This window comes from Anas acuta, chromosome 7 (assembly GCF_963932015.1).
Source record: "Anas acuta chromosome 7, bAnaAcu1.1, whole genome shotgun sequence".
In the NCBI taxonomy this organism is placed as follows: Eukaryota; Metazoa; Chordata; class Aves; order Anseriformes; family Anatidae; genus Anas; species Anas acuta.
The window spans coordinates 30,081,418-30,102,549 of NC_088985.1; the positions used below are offsets into that span (position 1 = coordinate 30,081,418).

The 21,132-nt window shown below is 40.5% G+C and overlaps 1 protein-coding gene and 1 long non-coding RNA gene across 7 annotated transcripts in view; one reads left to right on the forward strand and one right to left on the reverse strand.

Moving 5' to 3' along the window:
• Positions 1–1,724: 1,724 nt before the first annotated feature.
• Positions 1,725–6,643, reverse strand: LOC137859532 (uncharacterized). 5 transcript variants are annotated; one of them, XR_011098361.1, is made up of 5 exons: positions 6,512–6,625; positions 6,252–6,343; positions 5,711–5,851; positions 5,066–5,150; positions 1,725–4,160 (listed from the first exon to the last, which is right to left on the reverse strand). It is a non-coding gene; the product is annotated as an uncharacterized lncRNA (long non-coding RNA). The 5 variants fall into 5 exon arrangements; XR_011098363.1 differs by lacking the exon at positions 6,512–6,625 and having other exon boundaries at positions 1,725–3,584; positions 4,061–4,160; positions 6,252–6,489; XR_011098360.1 differs by lacking the exon at positions 6,512–6,625 and having other exon boundaries at positions 1,725–3,956; positions 4,061–4,160; positions 6,252–6,489.
• Positions 6,644–6,653: 10 nt separating this feature from the next.
• Positions 6,654–21,132, forward strand: part of FHIP2A (FHF complex subunit HOOK interacting protein 2A) — a 37,159-nt gene continuing 22,680 nt past the window's right edge. For both annotated transcript variants that reach the window (XM_068688689.1, XM_068688690.1), the window contains exons 1-5: positions 6,654–6,881; positions 14,048–14,126; positions 15,980–16,149; positions 18,362–18,466; positions 18,697–18,819. In XM_068688689.1, the coding sequence (XP_068544790.1) occupies positions 6,837–6,881; positions 14,048–14,126; positions 15,980–16,149; positions 18,362–18,466; positions 18,697–18,819 (522 nt within the window). In that variant the 5' untranslated portion in view covers positions 6,654–6,836. The remainder of the gene's footprint in view (positions 6,882–14,047; positions 14,127–15,979; positions 16,150–18,361; positions 18,467–18,696; positions 18,820–21,132) is intronic.

Genomic DNA, 21,132 nt, shown 5'->3' on the forward strand with positions numbered 1-21,132 from the left:
GATGCTCTCTTTATTCCTGAAATGCTATTTTCTTTATCCTTACTTTCTACTCTGACCACTGTGTAGCAGGGCCCTCTGGCTGAGGAGTATAGAAGCAGACAGGACTCCCTTCAGCACACATCAAGATCATTCCTTAATCAGCTGTTGGACACAATTTGATTTGAGAGACACAAAGTACTGACTCTTTTTCAGGAACTGAATGCCTTGTCCCTTGTCAATCTATATCAAGATAGCAACCCCTAGTCTCAAACCTGGCACTGATCAGTCCTACAGCTAAAGCACACACCTGTGTGTAGACACATGCTCTTTGACAAAGTGTCACTGAAATTGTGACGGCTGTTTCACAGGGACTCAGGACACACCTGAGAGAGAACACAGAGCAAAATCAGCCAAAGGCACAGCCTCACTCATCTTAACAGGAGCTTGAATGAATCTCACAGTCTTCCTGAAGAGATTTGGTATAAAAGAAAAACACTTTTCTACTGTTAGCATCGGCCAGTACACCCTGGTGCATGTATTCTGTATATTTTCTTTCTCTTACCCCTTGATATCTACCAATAAACGTATCTGGTTGACCTGTGAGATATGATCTCAGGCCTAGCTGAGTTTTCTGATGTTACTGTATTCTTTCAGTGTGCTTTTAAACAAACAAACAAACAAGGTTTAATTTAGCCAAGTGTGTGTGTGGGAGGGTGTTCCCCACTTTTGAATCCGTTTGAGTTTCGGGCTGATGGTAATCCTCCGCAGCTCTCACTTGTTTATTCCACGGGCAGTGATGCTGATGGACAGAGAAGCCAGCAGATGATGGAATTCTCCACCTGAGCACATTGCTGGAGTGAAATCCTGGGTCAGGCTGCCCTCTGCAGGCAGTGATCCAGCTGCAGGATGAATTGCTCTGAAACAGCTCACGGAATTGGTTAATGCTACAAAAGATTTTTATGTCTGAACAGAGAATTTCCACGTATGCTGTAGATGCGGTGGTGAATGTAATAGGGATTGGCTTCCTGTTGCTGACTGTAACTGCTGGAGAGGCAGAAGGAAAGGCAGACTGCACTGGTCTGATGGCAGCAGCCAAGCACCCCAGGTAGAAGTATTAGCTCAGTTGGACACCACCCGCAAATTTCCAGGGGACCCAGAGACTGGAGATAACAGCTTCTGAACACAGAACCAGAGAAATTAAATGGATGGAAATGCTTCTCTTCACACAGGAGCTGCCAGGCAGGAATCAAGCGCTCTGAGAGTGCTCAAGGATCTAATCAGGAGCAGGTTCCTTTATATTAGGCACATTACAGACACAGGTCTGCTTACTTCAGCATTTCACAACATGAGGACTGAATGTCAAACTAATCCAAACAGCCTGAGGCAAACGAACGTGGATGAGCAACCGAAACATTTCTGAATGACCTTAGGTCTACTACAGACTTAATTTTCTTTGCTTGTTGTCAGTAGTGCCTCCAGCTCAGTTCCTTAAAGGCCTCATCCAAGTGCAGATGCTCATTCCTACAGGGCTAATGACTCAGAAAGAATTACAAACAATCAAGCTGAACGTGCTTGCTCTGGAAATGTAGTTTGGCACAGAGGACAGCTTCTGAGCATGAAATTCTAACTGGAAGTGTTCAGATGAATTTATCTACTCTCACCTACAAATAAAATAACGCAATGGTGATGTACACAGTCACTCTTGGGAGTTACACAGGAACGCTGCAAGAATCCAGCTGGGGTTCCCAAGAAGGGCCTGTCTTTTAACACAGGTCTCTCCCTAAATTCATTGGGGTTTAGTTGATGGAGAAATGCAAAGATCATGTGGGATGTGATGGCTGCAGGGATAAATCAATGTCTGAGTAAACTCAGACTAGTCCTGTAGCTTCAAACATTATTTGAGAACCAAACTGGACAAATGAACTGCTAAAATCCAAGTAAAGGAAAGTAAAGTAGCTAAGCCCAGAAATAATGTTTCTGGTTGGTGTATTATTTCATTCTACAGAGGGTACACAGGGATATTTTTTCTCAAAAAAATATACAAAGATTCTCTCTAAACCTTGTTGCTATGTTTCTGACAGAAACGTGCAAAACAGATGAAACCAGGTCACTCGTGCCCTCTGCTACTGGACACAGCTTTATTTCAAGTCATGAAATAAACCCGTGGGAGCTACTGGCCATTTCCCTGGCTGTAACAAAATAGGTAAGTGACAAATGTCCAGGGATTTTCTCCATGGATAGCGAACACTAGAGAGCTTTGTGACACAAATAATTGGGTCTTTCTAGATAATTGGTCTATCAATAATGATTTAAAGCTAATTATGAAGCCACTACAGAGTGCCTCACATAATAAATGTTAGACAGTTGCTTCGAAATTAAGACATTTTACAATGCCAACATTTAATATCAAACTCCGTGGAAGATTTCAGTTATGCCTCAGGACAAAGATATCTGAACTGATACTCCAACAAAAACTTAACTCTTAATTGTAGACTAATGTAGAAGAGAGATCTTTTGAAAGTTTATGAATACGCATAGTAGTGTGCCTGAACTATTTTGCATAGCTCCTATTTACTACCTAGATGAGCTTTTGCATATGATCAAACAGATTATCTTGATAAAATTTTAGGGATTAACAGATTATAACCCTAAATCCAAAGATATAAGTAACAGTGAAATCTTATTATGCATTAGAAAACAAACACATGCAGTCAGAGCTGATCTAAAAACTACTACGAAACCTCTTAGCCAAGCCAGGACTAAGCACCTAAATTGTCCCCTGAAGTACATGCAGATTCTAGTGTCTAGACTTTCTTTTCTGCAAGTACACAGGCCAATGATTGAGAGCCAACATATTGCAGCTGGGCTACTCAATTCTTTTTTTTTTTTTTTTCCCCCAATATTTTTGGGCAAATTCCACTTTCAATTTGTTTCTATCACATTCAGACTCTTGCAGTCATTACAGTTGTAATACAGAACAAATCTGGAAGTTTATTTTTAATCCCTCTGCTCCAGCTTCCAGTACCATATGAACATGTAAACTCTCAGTCCTGTTAACCTGTAGAATGCAGTGAAATTGGCTAAACTCTAACTGATCACATTTAAGAGCATTTTATCTGGTTTCAGTAATTTATTACATGCTAATGCTTGCAGACACCATATGGCAGAACATTCATACATTTACTTATAGGGGAAAACTCAGATTATAAAGAGGTTTGCAGTGGAATAGAAACTTATTTGAGGAAAACATGATGTGTTTGGAAAATTCATGTCTCATTTCATCAGCAATGTGTACTTCTGACCTCCTTGTGGTCTCCTTTATAACCCGTTATGCAAGCTAGAGCTGTGTTGTATAAACAGTGTAACTGAGGCACAAACATAAGAAATACCCTGCTGGGCATGCATATTTGTCCATCCAGCCCAGTATCCTGTCTTCAACAGCTGCAATGAGGGATGGTGTAAAGAGACTAGCAGATGTGACTGGTAATTGGTAGGACAATAGACTAATGACTAGGAGGTTTGTAGCCCATCAGAAGACAAGTGGATGCCTCTACAGTAGAAACAGATGTGCAGAACTGCAACAGGATGTGCAGGCTGGGGAATGTCTGAAACGGGATTTGAAGAAACAGTGCGTGAGCTGATTACATGGTGCTATTAGTGAAGCAGCAAGGAGGGAGGTGTTACATGCATCTTGAAGCATCAACAACCAGAAAATTCATGATGGAAAATGACAACTAATGGGAGTGTGTACTGTACTACATATACAAAACAAATTAAACTTGGAAGAAACATGGTTTGGACTTCAATCCCAGTGCATGCTATTTGGTATCCAACACACAAAAAAAATGCTTGTTTTCTATCATAAAGCCTGATATCAAAAGGGTACAGAGACGATTCAAATTTCTCTTTAGCCTTCCCCAGCAGCAGAGATCATACCAAACTCTATCTTTTCATTCTTTATTTCATTCAAGCAGTCCCTGAAAACATAGATGTCACTCTGGTTATTATAAACACAATAGAATGCAAACATATTCTGCACTGCTCTACCAACATGTTTTCATTCTGGGCTGCAAAACTGTACCTTCCAAATCCCGAACCTCTCTGACGCAAAAGTCCAGACTGCAGGAAGTTCTTTTGTAATGTAGACAAATATCCATTAGAGGCTGCCTGATGCCATCAATCTAAAGGGCACAGAGATTTCCAGATAGAAAGGCTAGCACATTATCTCGCTGTCTCACTCCACTTAAATTGATTTAATCTTGACAATTTCATTAATTTGCAAGAGGGAGAAGTTAGTTCCCAAAAGCTTCATCAATTAAAATAGCCTCACTTCCAAGAAGCGTATTAACTGACATTCAAGCAAAACACTAACCTACTGCATGCAGCACCCACAAAACAAATCCTACTTTAAAAATAAACAAACAACAGCAGAGCTCTACACTTAAGGAGTATTAAAATAGGTAGTAATACTTGTGTTTATTTCAGTGGAAACAGCATCAGGTGTAAGCAGGTGAGGTTGTGAGAAAAGCATAAAAAAAACGATCATATTTACAATTTGCAACATATATATGCACCATTGACTGGATTCTGCACTACAAATTGAAGCTCAATATATTAGTAAAGTAAATGCAGGGCTATTTGCAGTGATTCAATTTATGTTTAATAGGCCTTGGGATAATCATGCAATTGTGGTGTTTTCTTTGTTTTCCTTACTGCAAGGCATTTTATATTGAGGAGTCCTAATAAGAAGTCACCTTTACAACCAAAAACTGAATGCCAAGCACACTGAAATGTTTTGTTTAAAGCAAAACAAACAAAAACTCAACCCTGTTTTTATGTACATCTGGCACTCTTAGAATAATAAGAGGCCCTCAAGCATTAAAAAACCATTGCCTCACCATCTGCGAAGAGGTGACTTGTGATTTCATAAATTGTGAACTACACTTAGCAATGCTCTCAGTTATAAAACTGTCAGCTTTTATATCTTCATGATACTTTACTGTTTCTTTATTCATTTTGCTGCCCAGACACACCCAAAAAACATTTTTGCGAAAACAAATGGATTGCAAAGAGCATTTGAAATTACCATGTTCTCTTAGACACCTTAATCAAGCATACGTGTCTTAAATCCACATTTTCTTCACAAACTATGCAGGCTCCAAATAGGGAATCTATAATGAGAGAACAGGAGGGTCCTCATTAACATGGTAAACATCCCCACATATGCGGAAGAACAGCTATACCACTACTCAGTCCACTTTCTGACAACATATTTGCATTCAAACCTTCAACTTATCATTTATTTTATTTGCTTTAATGAAAGCAGAGCTTAATCCTGCAATATAAACCACATAAGCAGGGTGGATGTATCCTCTGAACTGTAGTTACAGTATTAAAATGCAAATATATATATATATATTCAAATAAATAATAATATTAGGCATAATCTGTGTGTATTGCAAAACCATACAAAACACTTAAATGCATCTGAATGCATCTAGCTTTGCCTTCTAGAGTATTCTTAAAAAAATCTAAGTTTTTTTTTATATCGTACAATATAAAAACCTTCTAAATGTAACACCCATGTAGTTGCTAATTACCTAAACACAGAGAGGACAGATGTTTCATCATATGACTACTCACATAGAAAAATTTATATTTCCTAAAAGTATCTACAGAATATAACTCGACAAACTCACAATAAGCAAAATTGTTTAAAAAACATAATTACCTTCTAAAATTACGTTATGTGATATATATAGGTTTTGAGAAGGAAATAGCTAGCTCTGGTCCTTAGCCACTTCAGCAAAGGTGTCCATGTACAACTGTACAACTGCTATTTATACAGTATTTGGACTGCATCTCTCTGGGCCTGCAAAGTAGTAACAACAATTAGTCCAGCAGAATCAGTAGTAAAACTTCATCACACAGTCAGTCATAGACAAACTTCACAAATGACACAATATAAAATGCAGCAGTTACACAGTAGCTTTGTGTTCTCTTTTGATTCATCTCTCTACTTATTCCTACCATATGAAAATTGGTGTTCATTAGCCTCCAGAAATTAACGAGAAAGTTTTGCCCCATTTGAATGACAGGTGCCAGCCCTGTCACCTTCCCAACATTTCATTCTGCTCCCCCAGTGCCAGATCTGTGCTGTTCCCCCACTGCCATTTGCCCAGTGCCCAAACATTATGCTGTGAGCTGTAGTGGTTCCCAAACCATCACACTGCCCACCAGCTGCTCCTGTAACCTCTGCCTGTCTGCCTTACCTCTGCTTTTCCTGCAGCAAGGGAAAATGGGAAGAGTGGTCTTTTTTTTTCTCGAATTATTGGGCTTGGGAGTGAAGTAAAGCCCCCTTGGTCTTGTTCAAAAGGAGGGGGATGCGTACCATCGGTATTTTGGGGACAAAAAACAGCAGTGAAACACGTGAGATACACAGTGCCCCAAGCCCTTTCATATTAGCTCTACAAGCACCCCACCTGGCCAGGACCACGCCACCAGCCCAGCCCAGCCCAGCCCAGCCTCTCACCCTCTCTGCCTTTCTCTGCTGCAGCATTTCAGGTGCCGGCCCCCAAGCACCCCTGCAACCACCACAACCCAGCGGCAGCTTTTGGGGCCCGCGGGCAGGGAGGGCGGCGGAGCGGGTGGCGGCCCCTGCAGGCGGCGGCGGAGTCGGAGCCCCGGCGGTGTCAGTGCCACGGTGTCGGCGGCCGCCGAGCGAGAAAGGCAGCGAGGAGCCTGGCCCCGTCCCCGCGGCCGGGCCGCCGCATGCAGCCCTCACCCTGGAGCGGCGGCGGCGGATCGAGGAGCTGTCGCGGGCGTCCCGGCAGCGGCTGCTGCAGTCTCGGGACAGGATGTTCTCCAAGTTCACCTCCATCCTGCAGCACGCCGTGGAGGCGGTAAGGCCGCCGGCGAGCCCTGCCACGCAACGCCGGGGATCCGAGCGGGGCCTAGCGGCCGGCTGGGCCGACACGGGGATGGCCGGGGCGGGGGGACCCGGCTCGGTTCAACCGGGCTCGGTTCAGCCCAGCCCGGCTCAGCCCGGCTCGGCTCCCTCCCTCCTTCCCTGCCGTGGCCCCGCTGCTCCCGGCTCGCCCCTGCCGCAGGGAAGGGAAGCGGAGGCCGAGCTGCCCGGGCACGGCGGGGCAGGGCCGGCCCCTGCCCAAGGCTCGGAGCCCCGGAGGGTTCTTGGGGGGTCCCCGGGGGCTTCCCGGGGGGTTTTTGGGGGGCAGCGGGGTGCGTCCTGCCGGGCCCTTGTGTCCCGGTGATAACCAGGCAGGCCCTTGGTTGTAATCGTGTTTTTCAACGGAGCAAAATAAAAGGAGGAAAATTCAGGAAACTCCTCGGGATTGTGTTATTGTTGGTGGTGTTGTCGTGGCCTGTGAACCAGCTCCGGTGCTTTTGTGCCGTGTAGGCGCTCCCAGAAAGCGCCTGCTCGTTGCTGGTGGGTTTATTAACGGGGTAGGAAGGGAGAGCAGGGTGAGGTGCCCGGCGTTGGGGTGCGCTTGGATAAACCTCATCATGGAGCCCAAAACGTCCTGGGCTCGGGAGGAGAGAGCAGCAGGGCCCTTGGTGGGGCTGCCGCCGGGGTAGGCCACGTTTGGCTGCCTGCTGCTGAAGGCTGGCTTACTGCTTACAGCATTTATTTTAGTTGGTGGTCACCGGGTTGGGAGCCTGCTAGTGATGCCTTCGGCAATCAGTACCGGCTTCTGCAGCGGGCCAAGGCGCCTTCAAGGCTGGGTTTGAAGAGAGGCGTCTTTGGTCAGGTGTCAAACGCTGGAGGTGAAATGCTGCTGGGGCAAACGCAGAAAGTGCCGAAGGGAAATTCAGAGTGGTTGGGGAAAGAAGAGCCGCCATGGGAAATCGTGTCCCGTGTGGGGAGCACCTTTGTGCATTAATGCATTTTTCATGCTGCAAATGCTGTATTAATTGCATTGATTAATAGGGTCTCCATCCTAGTTGGCCCTGTTGGTGGCAGAGGGCAGCTGGAAAGAAAGGTAATGATGAAAGTACTTACTTGAAAACTGTATGATCACGTAATGGTCACCTTCAACAGACAGTGCTCTCATTGGAAGGCATACAGAAATTAGTGGTTGCCTAACTAAAGAAATCCTGTTATGGTGAGCTGTGCCGCTTTTTGAATAGGAAAGGGTGACTAAGTGAGGCTAGAGGGGAGGAAAAGTTATTTTTTCAGGCTTAATGATTCAACTTATCGAAGTTAATCCTAGAAGAATCTTTACGTCATTGGTGGTGCACCAAAATAACATCAAAATAAACAAAGAGAACTGCATTTATATGAGATCCATACTATACTAGGAAAAATCAGGAAGCTGAATGGAAAAATGGTAGGGACTAGACTGTCGTTTGTAATTTATGGAAGAAAACACACAGGCTGGTAAACGTCACTTTGTGAGTGGCCTCTGTGAAGCAACTTTCTGCATGTCATTGCTCAATGGTGTTGTCCCTTTTAGAACTGGATCATCCTGCTCACACCACTGTGGTGGACCTCCTGGTAGCAGACACCGTGCTGTGGGGTTGTGACAAATATCGAGCACCGTGTGTTAGGAATGAAAGATGGGATCACAAAAGCAAGAAGAGAGTAAGAATGCTTTTTTGCTTGAGCTAGGAAGTTTGACCCAGCAATTCCAACACAGGGCAAAGCAATAGAAACTTTAACCAGTGTTGGGGCTGACTCTGCTTCAGCTCTGAATAGCAGCAACAAAACTGTGAACTAAGAAGCTAACAGTCATTCCTCCTGCATATCACTCACTGCTGCTCTCCTGCCTCACTCAGGGTCTAGAGGCCTACAGTTAGACACGTATTTAAATAGTAAGAGTTGATTTTTATTAGATAATAGTTGTTATCTTACCCTGAGCGTGCTATCTCTCCACGCTATGACAAGGCATTCCGAAGGTTGGCAGTGTAACGTGCATCGAGCATTTACTTTTTGCTTGTTATGAGTGTTCTGCTCTTTAATTGACTCCCTTTGTGACAGGACTGTGATGAGGCATGAGTCAGGGAGCAGTTGCTTTTTATTAAGGCTTTTTTATCTCAAAACTTTCAGTCTTTTCTCCCTGAATTGTCCAAGTGTGGGGTAGCTCTTTATTCCTGTTTTTCATCACTGCTGAATCCTAATTGTTGCCACCTTTTATCACATCTCAGTCCTGACACTATCTTAGGTATTTTTCCTTTTTTTGGACTTCTGTGCAGCAGATGAGTAAGCACCATCCTGGTATTATCCTGACAATAAATAGGGATAGGTGGGTTGGTGAGAACGGTGGAGGGCACTGAGGTCTTTGTTCTGTTACCTTCCGTCAGGGCAGAGTAGAAGTGTTGCTACTTAGTGGGGCTACTATTAATGAATCTGTGTCAGTTTCTCTGTCTTCTCGCCAAGATGTTTTCTTTTTGCTGTTTATTACTGGTACGCTTCTATCCCCAAAGTATTCCAGGAGTTTTAAATTCTCAGTAAGAAACAAAATACAGTGTAAATAAAGCTGCAAGTTAGGCTTCTTTTTTTTTTTTCCCTCTTATCTCGTGTTCTTCACTTTTGTTTCTGTAGAGCAAACAGCTTGTCTGTAAAGGGGTCACTCGGTTTTCAAAGGACTTTTGTTTGTGTTGGATTTGGTCTTTCATGAGATGTTTTGTCTTAATAGTGAACTTGAAAGGATGTGTTTGAGCTCTGTATCTTGAGCAGGAAAACTATGATTTGGGTTGTTTTGAATTTCGCATCTTTCTGTCAAACAACATCGTTTGTTTCACTCTGTTGGTCACTTGCTACAGATTACTCCAACATCATTAGCTGCACAGCTACGCAGAACAATATTTATTCTTCTTTATTCTTCTTGAACCCACTTTATTTGATATAATGAGCTCAAATTACTGATTGTTTTAACATTGTGCTGCTGGTAACAAATTATAATGACAAAAATTAATGCACTTGAAGGCATGTGCAGTCTTAATTTTGTACTTGAAAGCAGCGGCCATTATAAACTCTGGGCTTTCATCAGCTGAGAAAATAAAGTGAACCTTCAAGTGTTAATCTTTTTTTTTTTTGGACTTTCCCTAAGGGCAAGCATTCAGATTAGTGAGATTGAAGAAAAACATCGAGTGGCTGCTGTACTTTTCCGTGTTTCAGTCAGGGGAGTGTGCATGCACTTGTACGCACTTCCCCTCCGCTTCTCTTTGACCCAGCTTCCGCTTTCCCTTTACCCTCCCATCTGACCAGCCAGAAGCTGCTGCTCTTTTATACACTGTTTGCTTTGCTGGGTGGACTTGTCCAAAAAAATATTGAGGGATATCACCAACTTCGCTTCTTCCCACCCTTTCATTATTGAATTACACTTTGAAAAGCATACATGCAAATATGAAAATGATTTTTAAATGCCCAAAGGAGTTGCTATTAAAACTGAATATTTATAGGTTTAATTGTTCTTGATTTCATTGTTTTTTTTTCTGTTTTTTGTGTTTTTTTTTTTTTTTTTTGTTTTTTTTTTTTTTCCCCCTGCCTAGACACTAATTCTGTATAGTTTTGAAAGCTACGTGGACTTGTGCTTTGGACAGATTTTATAACTGCAAGACTGAAGCTCTGGTCAAAGATCTATAGATCTTCTGGGAGCAGCACTTTCTCTGGAAAGAGTGGGGTTTGATCTTTACCAATGTAGTGTCACCAGAACGACAGGGCAGCGTGTGCTAAGTTTAGCTGCTAAATGAGAACACTCATTCACTCACTCCCAGGAAGCTCGACTGCTGGAGCTGGGGACCAGATGGAACAGCTAATCGCTGTCTGCTCTAATGGGCTGCTTTTTAGTGGTGTTCAGTGAGTTTTGGCGATTTTGATATACCAACACCCACACTGCAGTCTTTAAGAAGTTTCTTCCACAGAGGAGGAGGGCTTTAAATTGAGATTAGGAAAGGAATCGAGAGCTCATAATTAGTAAGGACATCAGTATCTACATCAAAGTGAACTAATATAACTGCAAGAAGGAACTGCACTTTTAAAGTAATTCTTTCAAATTAGACAAATGGTGGTAATCAGAGGCCTTCATAATCAATTTTGTTTTGCTTCAGAAACTGGCATACAAATAAGCATACTTTTAGGAAGGAATGATTACTCAGATTAGCAACTGTAACATATTCCATCTCCGCTGGTAGCGAGTAATTCCTCCTGGAGCAGAAACTACAACTTCGTACTGGAATTACCTGACTTAGTAAGGGTAAAGCATGCCAACCAAGTGCTAGGGAGCTTACAGTTTTCCAGTGCTTTCCAGTGTTGGGCTTTGTCTGTGTGTAAGTTGAGATCTTAGTTTTTGTCGTTACCTTGGTTTTGTGTCTGAGTAACTGAGATAAGATTTTTTTTTTCTTTTTTTGGCAGTAAAACACATACCTCAGAATAATATGTAGCACTGCTGGAGTTACATCTCTTAAATGTTCCCTGGAGCAGCTGTGCTGAAAGAAGCATGTTTATACTAGGTCCATCCTCAGTGGGAAGACCAATTTGGGGGTAGGAGGGTTAAAATACTTTAACCAAACAAGTAAATAAATATATATTTTTAATTATTTATTTATTGTTAGGGGTTGCTGAGTCAGGTAGCCCAGTGCAGGTGAGGATGCCATAGCTCTGTATCCCTAGGTCCAGTTGGTGGCAAGGTTGATTTTTAATTCCCAACAGGTACGCATACAGACATACACAACGCACGTATAGATGGCTGGCCACACAGACAGACAGTGATGCGAGACTTGTGCAAACACAAGCAGTGCAAATGACCTGATCCTGTTCCCTTCCTTGGCTGATCAGAGTGGAAACTCGTTGGTAGCTAATGTATATGTGTGCAAAGGGGGTCCCTCCATTAGCTGGTGCTGCACATGCAGTCTGTGCAGTGGTTGGTGTGTGGACACACACCTTGATCTGACAAGACTGTGAAATCACCAGATATTTCAATTAAAAAGGGCAGGACCTGTCCCCGAATTACCTCTTCATCTCTGAGAGCAGTCCCTTGAGGCGTTTGTTGGGAGGGAGGATGTCGGTACCCACAGCTCTCTCTGTGGATGAATTATTGACAGTGTTGAGAAGCGAAATCCTGTTCCTGGCATTGCTCAGAGGCACTACGTTCATCTCAAAACAGATGAGGCTGGAAGAAGTGGAGAGGAAAATCACATCGGTCAAGGATAAATTTTTAATGTTATCTATTGTGTGTTACTTTGATAATAGCATGGTTGGAAAAGCCTGATATTCCTCAAAAGTGGTCTCTGTGCCATTTGTCAGCCTGAGCTGAGTTTTCAGTATAGTTTTGTTACACAAAACAATCATTCCATTGCCTGAAATACACAGCCCCACAGCAAGCGTGACATATGGAGCATGAGACAAAATACCTTGCGCTCAGGCTTCAGTTTGCTCAGTCACTCTTCTGAATTTCAATAACCTAGTAGACTTCACAGTGGAACTAACTAGTTTTGTGCACTCTGAGGTCTCCTCAAGCTAGCTGGTGTGCTGAAGTGCTGCTCTCAGTGCCCAGTCATGGCAATACAGAAGGCTTAATCAGGCCACAGACTATCAGGGAATGGATAAGCAATGTAAGTTTGATTGCCTAGCTGCCATTTGTGAGGACACGTTTCAACACAAGGTACAGGCGTAGATAGTTACCAAGCACCATTACTTTTTTAAAGTCTTGAATTTCAAAGTCCTGTGTGCAAAGGGTCAGTAACAATTGGCATTTCCCTTCTTTATCAACACGTGGCATGCTGCTCATAGACTCAGCTTTACGTCTTTACCACCATAAATTTAAATGCCGTTAAATTCAAGGAAAAGACTGACACAGCAAACTTAAAAGGCTATTTCAAAGAGACCAACCCTACACAATGAAGAGTGTACAGGTTCTGTTTGTCCAGGACCTGAACTAACTTAGCAGTTCTTAGGCCCTAGGAGGAGACATGAGAGGAATTCAGGTTTATTAATCTTAAATGCACTATCCGTAGCTTTTGGAGTGGATGCCCTGAGATCATATTGCTACTGTCATGTCAAGTTTGTCTATGCAGGATTGCAGGATTTTGTATAAAAGAATATAATGGGGACTTGATTCATCCAGAAAAGCATCCAACATATGATTAGGCCTCAGTGACAGCAGGTCAGTTTGATCGGTGGGGTTGTGTTGGTTTTTACTGTAAGATTCCTGATTTTACCGACTGACCATTTTATGCTGTGGTCACCAATTCACTATTTGCCTCAACTTTTATAAGGCTCTTTGGAGAGCTGAGTGGTAAAGTGGTTGTGGTCCTCTCTTTCTCCACACATGGCCTGTGGAGTAAAAAAGTTGTTTGTGCCTGTGGTGTAAGGGGCCCCAGAGGCTGGCCACCAAGCTCTCGCAGTTGGCAAGGAAGGAGCAGTGCTGGTAGCTGACCGAGCACGAGGGAGGCTGTGTTTCATTCTTGCAGTGTGTTATTTATTCCTTCATGCCAGCCACACTCAACGGGCCATCCCAAATGCCTTCAGAAAACAAACAAACAAACAAAAAAAAAACACAAAGGAACTTTGCATTTCAGAAATGAAATAAATGTGTTTTGCTAAAAGAAAGAGCAACCTGTCAAACTCTAGGGATGGGTCTGATGTGGGAAAAAAAAAAGGAATTTTTTTTTTAGAGGTTGTGGCAAATCAGGGGTTTTAAGGGAGCAGAGGGGGGGAAACAGAGCTTATAGAAAGGGATAGATATCATCAAAAGCAGATGTAAAAGAATGTGATTTTTTCCTAAGGGATAAAACTCTGATATCTGATACCTAAACAATTCAAACCCATGTTTCTTGTGGTTTGCTCTATGAGCGATGGCTTTTGTTGTGTCAAGTAGATAGTCTGGTCATAAAGACATCACTGAGATTGCTGGTGATGTTCTCATCTAGTCAGTATGATGTGGGGCTCCTTCCACAAATAATGTATGGAGGAGTCTTTGTTAAAGGTAAAAGCATAGTGTAAAAATTATAGCATTGGTCTACTGGTAGCTTATTCCCAAAATTCACTTTAATCTCTGAGGAAATAAGTTTACTTATTACTAACTTTTTTTTTTTCTTTCCCCCATAGCTTGCACCATCCCTTCCGTTACAAGAAGATTTTGTTTACCACTGGAAGGCAATCACCCATTACTACATAGAGACGTCAGGTAAAAGAAAGAAATGCTCTCTTCTGGTCTTTTGGTTGTGAAATCTCGAATTCCTGGTTTCAGTTTTGTTAAAAAGTGAAGATGAAGAAATACTAAAATGAGTCATGTCTTTTACCAAAATACTAACATGAGTAATAATTAATTAAAAAAAAAAAAGAGTGTACATTCATCCCCAAAATTGTGTCATGAACAAAAATAGAAGGTCTTGTTTGCTGACTGCCATGTGGAGAAGTGCCCCTTTTCATGTCTGATCTAATTTCTGTCTTGATGTATTCTGTTTGATGTAACCAGACAGCTACAGAGATGTGGTACCTGCTGTTAACCTTTTTATTGTTTTGCATGAAGGATTTTCTTTTTCCTTCCAAGATTTCAACAAAATCCTTTGCCAAAGTAAAATAGGTAGAAAACAATAGAAATATATTTCATCAGAATAGATAACTATAGAAAATATGTAGAAAATAGTAAAAAATAGATATTCTGATGAAATTTTGGCTATATTTGCTTGTTCTTAATCATTTTCCTGGTTTCCTACAGCAGTTTTGCAGCACATATCTTTTCAATTTGTGGTTCTAGTTTAATAGTTTTAAAAGTGAATGTTACCATGCTTTCCACAAGCTTACTAGTTCTGCATTTTTGTTAGAGTAGCTATTAAATCTGTGTTTCTGTCTGGGACTGATGATCTTGTTTATATCAATATTTACTCTTAAAAGCTGAAACTTGACGCCTTGTTCTACTCATCTTCGGGAACACTATGTGATGTTTCCTAAGGTGGAAATGACAGGGTGGTAGTGGAAAACTGATACCTGTGATTATGTGGAACAGAATAAAATCTGACCTATCCCCCAGACTTTCAAAAGTTGCATAAAAAATATGTTTTCACTCAGTGGATAGATTTCTGCCCTCTTCAGTGGAAGCAGAACTATGCCTAAGAAACTCCAGCAAAATGCTCTAGGATAATTAGAGGTTGTGGTAGAGACCAAAATCACTCTGATACGACAGTTTTCCTTGTTGCCATTTGCATGCAAGTGACAGCTATTTTTAGAGTATCACATAAAAAGTAGTAGCTATTTCCCTAGAGGGATATTTGTTCAAGAATACAGCTGAAGAGATTTTTTTTTTAAAAAGCAAAATCTCTTCATGTGCAGACATGCTTTACAATGTGTTAATGCCAGCTCCCGCTGCCAGTGACATAAATCCAAAACAGTTTCATGACTTCAGTCATAGATCAATGTTTAACCCTTTCATTCAAAAAATTTGAAAGAGTGCTATCTTAATGCAGAATGTATAAAAGCCAAACCTAAAATCTCATAAACAGCATAGAGTCTGAGTTTGCTTTGTTGTTGTCATTGTTAGAAAAGCCATTTTACCTATCTAGTTGATAAAGGAACTGATCAGCTGTGAATTGATTTAATCTTAGAGGCTGTTTATAGATTTCAGAATATGAGGCAGCTTATTGAGATGGGACGGATGCTAACCAAAAGATTGAGGCTTGAGCCTTTCTGTCATTAAATTTGGCTTCTGTCTGCAAGAGTTTTCCTTTCTGACTTGGTTTTCAGGACTCTGCAATTTTGGCTAGTTAGAGAAGGTGTCTTAAAACTGAACATCTAAAACCTCTGTCTTTTCAAAATTGGGGCCACTATATATTCACATATATTTTAAAGATATATATGTCTATCTTTCAGATTATATATGTATGCATATATCAACTGTCTGATAGCTTCCTAATGGTTATTTTGTGACTATTGTGTGACCACTTTAAATGAGTGGTCTTGTGTTTAAATTTTAAATTTGGAACTGGACTTAATTAAAGATGATACTTTAGTCATTCTTAATTGTATATCTCTTCTATTTAGATGACAAAGCTCCTGTGACTGATACCAACATTCCTTCTCATCTGGATCAGATGTTGGATATTCTAGTTCAAGAAGAAAATGAGAGGGAATCAGGTGAAACGGGGCCGTGTATGGAGTATTTGCTACATCACAAGATTCTGGAGACACTCTACACATTGGGAAAAGCTGATGTAGGTACTTCTCTGCAGAGCAGATTAGATTTTGGACAGGCTCCTAATTGTAATAGGGAAGTAGGTGTTAGTGTGGGACACTGAGGGACAAAGCAATAGCTGTTTGCTTATCTTACCAGTATATCACTAATAATAATCTTAAATAATTGTGATCAAAGTGAGACAACCAGTGAGGTGCTGAGTAAGCAGAACACTGCGATTTGTTACTCAGCACTTTGGTGCTGACTGTGAGGCTGGAAGTAGGAAGAACTTTTGTTCAGTCTAAAGGTTTTAAGGCATCCACAAGACAGTATTATCCCTCTCGCTGCTTAGTAAGTGTTGGGAGATTCTTGGGTGTAAAGTGCTGTATTAAATACAAATTTTATTTTGTTTTTCTTAATATGAGGAAGTACTGCTCATAAAGACTCCACGCTAGAAAACATTTACTTAAGCTGATTCCCAGACAGCTTTTACATCTAAGACTTTAATATGAATTATGGCAGTGTTGTCTGGTTCTTCTCACATCTGCTTTGTGGCATGTGAAATTAACTTCATGGTCTTTGTGCATTCTCATTGATATCTTTCTTGGCAGATTAATCAACTGAAATATTTGGGATTGGACTGAACATGATGTGAATTAACTTGGCAGCCTTAATTCTAGAGCTTTTTGTATCGTGGTGCAGGTGCACTGAGAAAAGTATGGTGTGCCCTGTTCTAAGGATAAATGGGGCTCTCCAGGATTTCCTTTTCAGTGAACCTTTTACATGTACTCAGTAGTTTTTAATCTGCTTGATTTGACACATAGACAATGTTGGGTACTAGCTGTCTGAACCTAGGATGTTCCTTGCGCTGGAAGGACCAGAGCTCTGCAGTTACTGTTACTGTACCACCTATAATCAGTCAAGGATACCTAATACAGATATGTTGAAAATACTTGTTGAGAAATATTTTAGTTCTTGTCAAGAAACCAAGATGAAATGGAGACATATGTGAAGCAAGTAATTAGTAGCATGTTTCTAAGAGTTGAGAGAAGTCATTTTGCACTCAGGCAAATACGCCTGTACAAGCAATTCTTGTACAGCCTGTCTTTATACTTTGCCACTTGTGCGTTGATACATCTGAAGCAAACACACAGTTTGGTGCTTGCAAGATGTTTCAAAGCTCTGTTGCAAAAAAAAAGGTAATATCCCTTCACAGCAGTCACTTAGGCTTATTACATTGTTGTTGTACCCTGATGGGTCAAATTTTGTCATTCTTTGTAGCAGTTCACTTGACAACGGAGTGATAATTAGGGATTAATAATCTGAGGGTAATTACCTTGGCAGGAGAGGCAGGTAAGGCAGTTGTGATGCCTGACTGTTGCCTCCCATGGTCCATTCACTTATTTTTATTAGTAGAACTGTTGTTAAAGGTGTGCAGTGAACTGGATCTGGGAAATAACATGGGGTAAAATTGACCCGTGGAGTAACAGCTTTTATTATATTTTAACATGTCAGGACACGTTAGGGTTGGGGGGATTTAGCCAGAAGCAGGGGTACATACAGGACCATATGCCATTAGATCTCATGGAGGTAGGAGAGTATTTTCATGTGATAAATGCATGAGAGACAGTAGAACATGGGCCTGGGTGTTCCATAGGCATTTGCAATTTATATTCTGCTGAATCTCAGGGATAACAACAGCTTTCTCTTGTCCTGGAACGTCTGTGCTTTTATAAACACTTTATCTGCCTGAGGCTAATGGCTCATTAATTTAAAAAAACAAACATCTACAAAAAATTTTGTTTGTTTGTTTATTTCAGATGCTTATAGTTTTTATTTTTTTTCCAACCTAAATGATTCTATGATTATCTTATATTTGTATGTACTAAAATCACACTAATTTGCTACATTTTGTGGTACAGTATCCTACAAGGCAGCTGACCTGTAGCCAATTCATTCAGAGTTGATTTCCATCTGTATTAGGGGGTATCTCCTGGAAAGATGGTGGAAGTCTGTATAAAACAATTAATTGAAGGTATGGATAATTTGAAAAAGAAAATGGATAATGAGATGCAACATTTTTTGTTGATCTCTGTTAATAAAAAGTGTGTTAACAGATGATGCAATTTTTAAAAATAGTTTTGGATGAATTATTTCTGTTTAATTATAGCCATTTTGAATGACAAGTTTGTTTCTATATTTCTCTCCACATTTGTTACATTTTCTTTAGTGTTCATCTGTGTTTGTTTCAGTGCCCTCCAGGAATGAAACAGCAAGTTTTGGCTTTTTATACAAAACTGCTTGGAAGAATACAACAACCTCTTCTTCCCCACATAAATGTGCATAGGCCAGTGCAGGTACTGTTCAAATTTTTAACTAAACTATACTGTTGTATGACAAGCTTTTCTTACTCTGCTGCAGCTAATGGTATCTTTTAATTTTTCTATTTTTGAGGCAGTGTAAGAAAAATATTGGTTTTAGTGTATTGCCAATTAGATCCTTGAGCTGCCACCTTTCAGCCTGCCTTTCCTAGGTAAAGCAATAACTTCCTTCCTGCCTTAATTGTGTATTTTTCTGTGTGTGACAGAAATTAATCAGGCTGTGTGGCGAAGTTCTGGCAACACCAACAGAAAATGAAGAAATTCAGTTTCTCTGTATAGTATGTGCAAAGCTGAAACAGGATCCATACCTGGTCAACTTTTTCCTTGAGGTGAGTAAATCAAATCTGCGTTTTTCCATGTGTATTTTTGAATCACTGTGTCACAGACAAAATCTGATAGAGAACTGGAGATAGCACATTGTGCTTCATAGTTTAGTTTTCACTCACTGTGTGATTTTTTTTCCCAGCAATATTAAGTATTTTACTTCTAGAGACTTTATACATCTGATAAATGTTACCCACTTTTCATTCAGGTCACACAAATACACCTTTTTGAGGTACTTACCCTTTTAACCTTTAGAGGGCACTCTCCAAGTTAGAAAATCATTATTTTTTTCAGCCCAGGGAAAGAGTAGGGATTGTGAAGTAGAACATTGTGTGAGTGAGATGTTGGGCTTTCTTGTTATTTTGTCTTCAGCCCGATGAAGACTAAGGGACAGATTGCACAGGGCACTGAAACCTTGCAAAATGCTAAGTTTTCTGTGGGCTCGGGCCCTTATTTGGTAGTGGTGCATATGGTCTAGCTGCAGTGCCAACTCCCAATCTACAATATGGCATTATTTTCTATCTGTAAGAAAGCCAAATATCTTTACTCCCTTCTTGGAACTTACATGTGGCATTGATGAAACCGGAGTGGGAGTACAAAGAATTCCTAGGCTGACTTTCTATTCCCATTTAGAAGGAACATATAAAAGTTTAATTTATAAAAGTCCATTTAGAAATTCGTCCTGTACCACTTAAGTGTTTCCTATCATGGCACAGTAACTATGAAGTGTGTGATACATAGCTGAAAATATGTAGATCTGCAGTACTTCGGGAATATTTTCCAAGGTTTCCCCAAACAACAATCTGTAACGGTACAGGCTGATAAGCAGCAAAGATACGTTCTTTTCCACTGAGTATGTGAATACCTCACTTATAAGTCAGTTAGTAAAGAATCCATCTTGAGTTTATTTTTACCTTAATTAAACACTGCCCTGATTGCCATTGTATCCACTGTGGTTGTACAAGTGATAGAAGTGACATAAAGATTGAAGAGTTTATGTTTAAATATTAGAGGTATTCCGAAGCAAGCTACTAGATATATTATGTGCAGAATGTAGTAGAAGTCCAAACCAGGATAATTTTTAGTGTGATTTGGGTAATTGTATAGTCAAAAAGAATAAATAAGACCCTCTGAATAAGTCCTATACTCAAATAATAAAGTCAACCCTGAGATTCCCTGTCACAAGAAGCACAAGTATTTCGTAAGATATTCGTTAGTGTTCTTTTTGAATATAGCAAGTTTACAATATTAGAAATCAGACGTGGAAAATGAGATGATTCCAAATTTCAAAGAGATCTCTAGTTTCACAAAATCCTGGCTATAAAGTTCAGGCAAACTGAAGGGCATTTCTTGTCAGTCCTGTTTCCTTCACAATGTTATTCTAAGTGTTGTAGCCTAAGGCAGATATCTTTACAACTTCTGATAGTTCCTGCCAGGTAAACTGATATTTGGGGTGCAGAATACCCTGTTAGAACAGAATATTCTGGTTGTTCACATCTGTGCCTCTTAGAGGTGCTATTGTGACTTGATACTGTTTCTGACCTTCAAATTCATGAAAGGGGGAAAGTTACAGAATTTTGTATGGCATTTAACTCTTAAATCTCTAACACTTTTAAACTGAAATGCAGATATATCTCTCCAAAGCAGTCTGCTTGTCTGTCAGTAAGTTTTGCATCCTTCTTTGAATTTTCCTGATGAGCTTCCACAGTATTTCATGAACTTAACAGAATGAGTATCTACAAACACAGGAATTCCCTTTTATGATTCCATATCAAATATTTTGTTATTGGAAAGCTGTTTATATTTTAGTATGATCTTTCCTATATTACTTAACTGATAAGACTATCTGGCATCATAACTATCTCTTGGAAAAGTTACTTCTGTTGTGGAAATTAGAACTACGTTCTTCTTATAAAGCCTTTAAAACTGATATGCTGATTTTATTTTGGCTTTACTGTATTCCATTCTTTGAACTGAATTTTCCTCGTTCTTGTGTAGAGAGAAAGAACATATATAGGGATGTTTATCACCTCTGTCTTAGTCATTATTTTATGCTATTTCCTTATCCGTTTCCACCTTAGTTGGCCTATCTCATCTCCTGAGAGGTGTTAACTTGCAACTGATTGTTCCATGCAAAGGGATACTTGCATCTCCGTGTTCAAATGAGACTTTAAACAAGTTCTAATATAGTATCTATTAAAAAGTTGTACATTCATTTTATAAAATGAAAAGTAGTTTCACTGTTGACTTCTTTCATTCATACAAATTGCCAGGTTCATATTTTTCAACATAGGCATTTGTATTAGCTATGATATTTG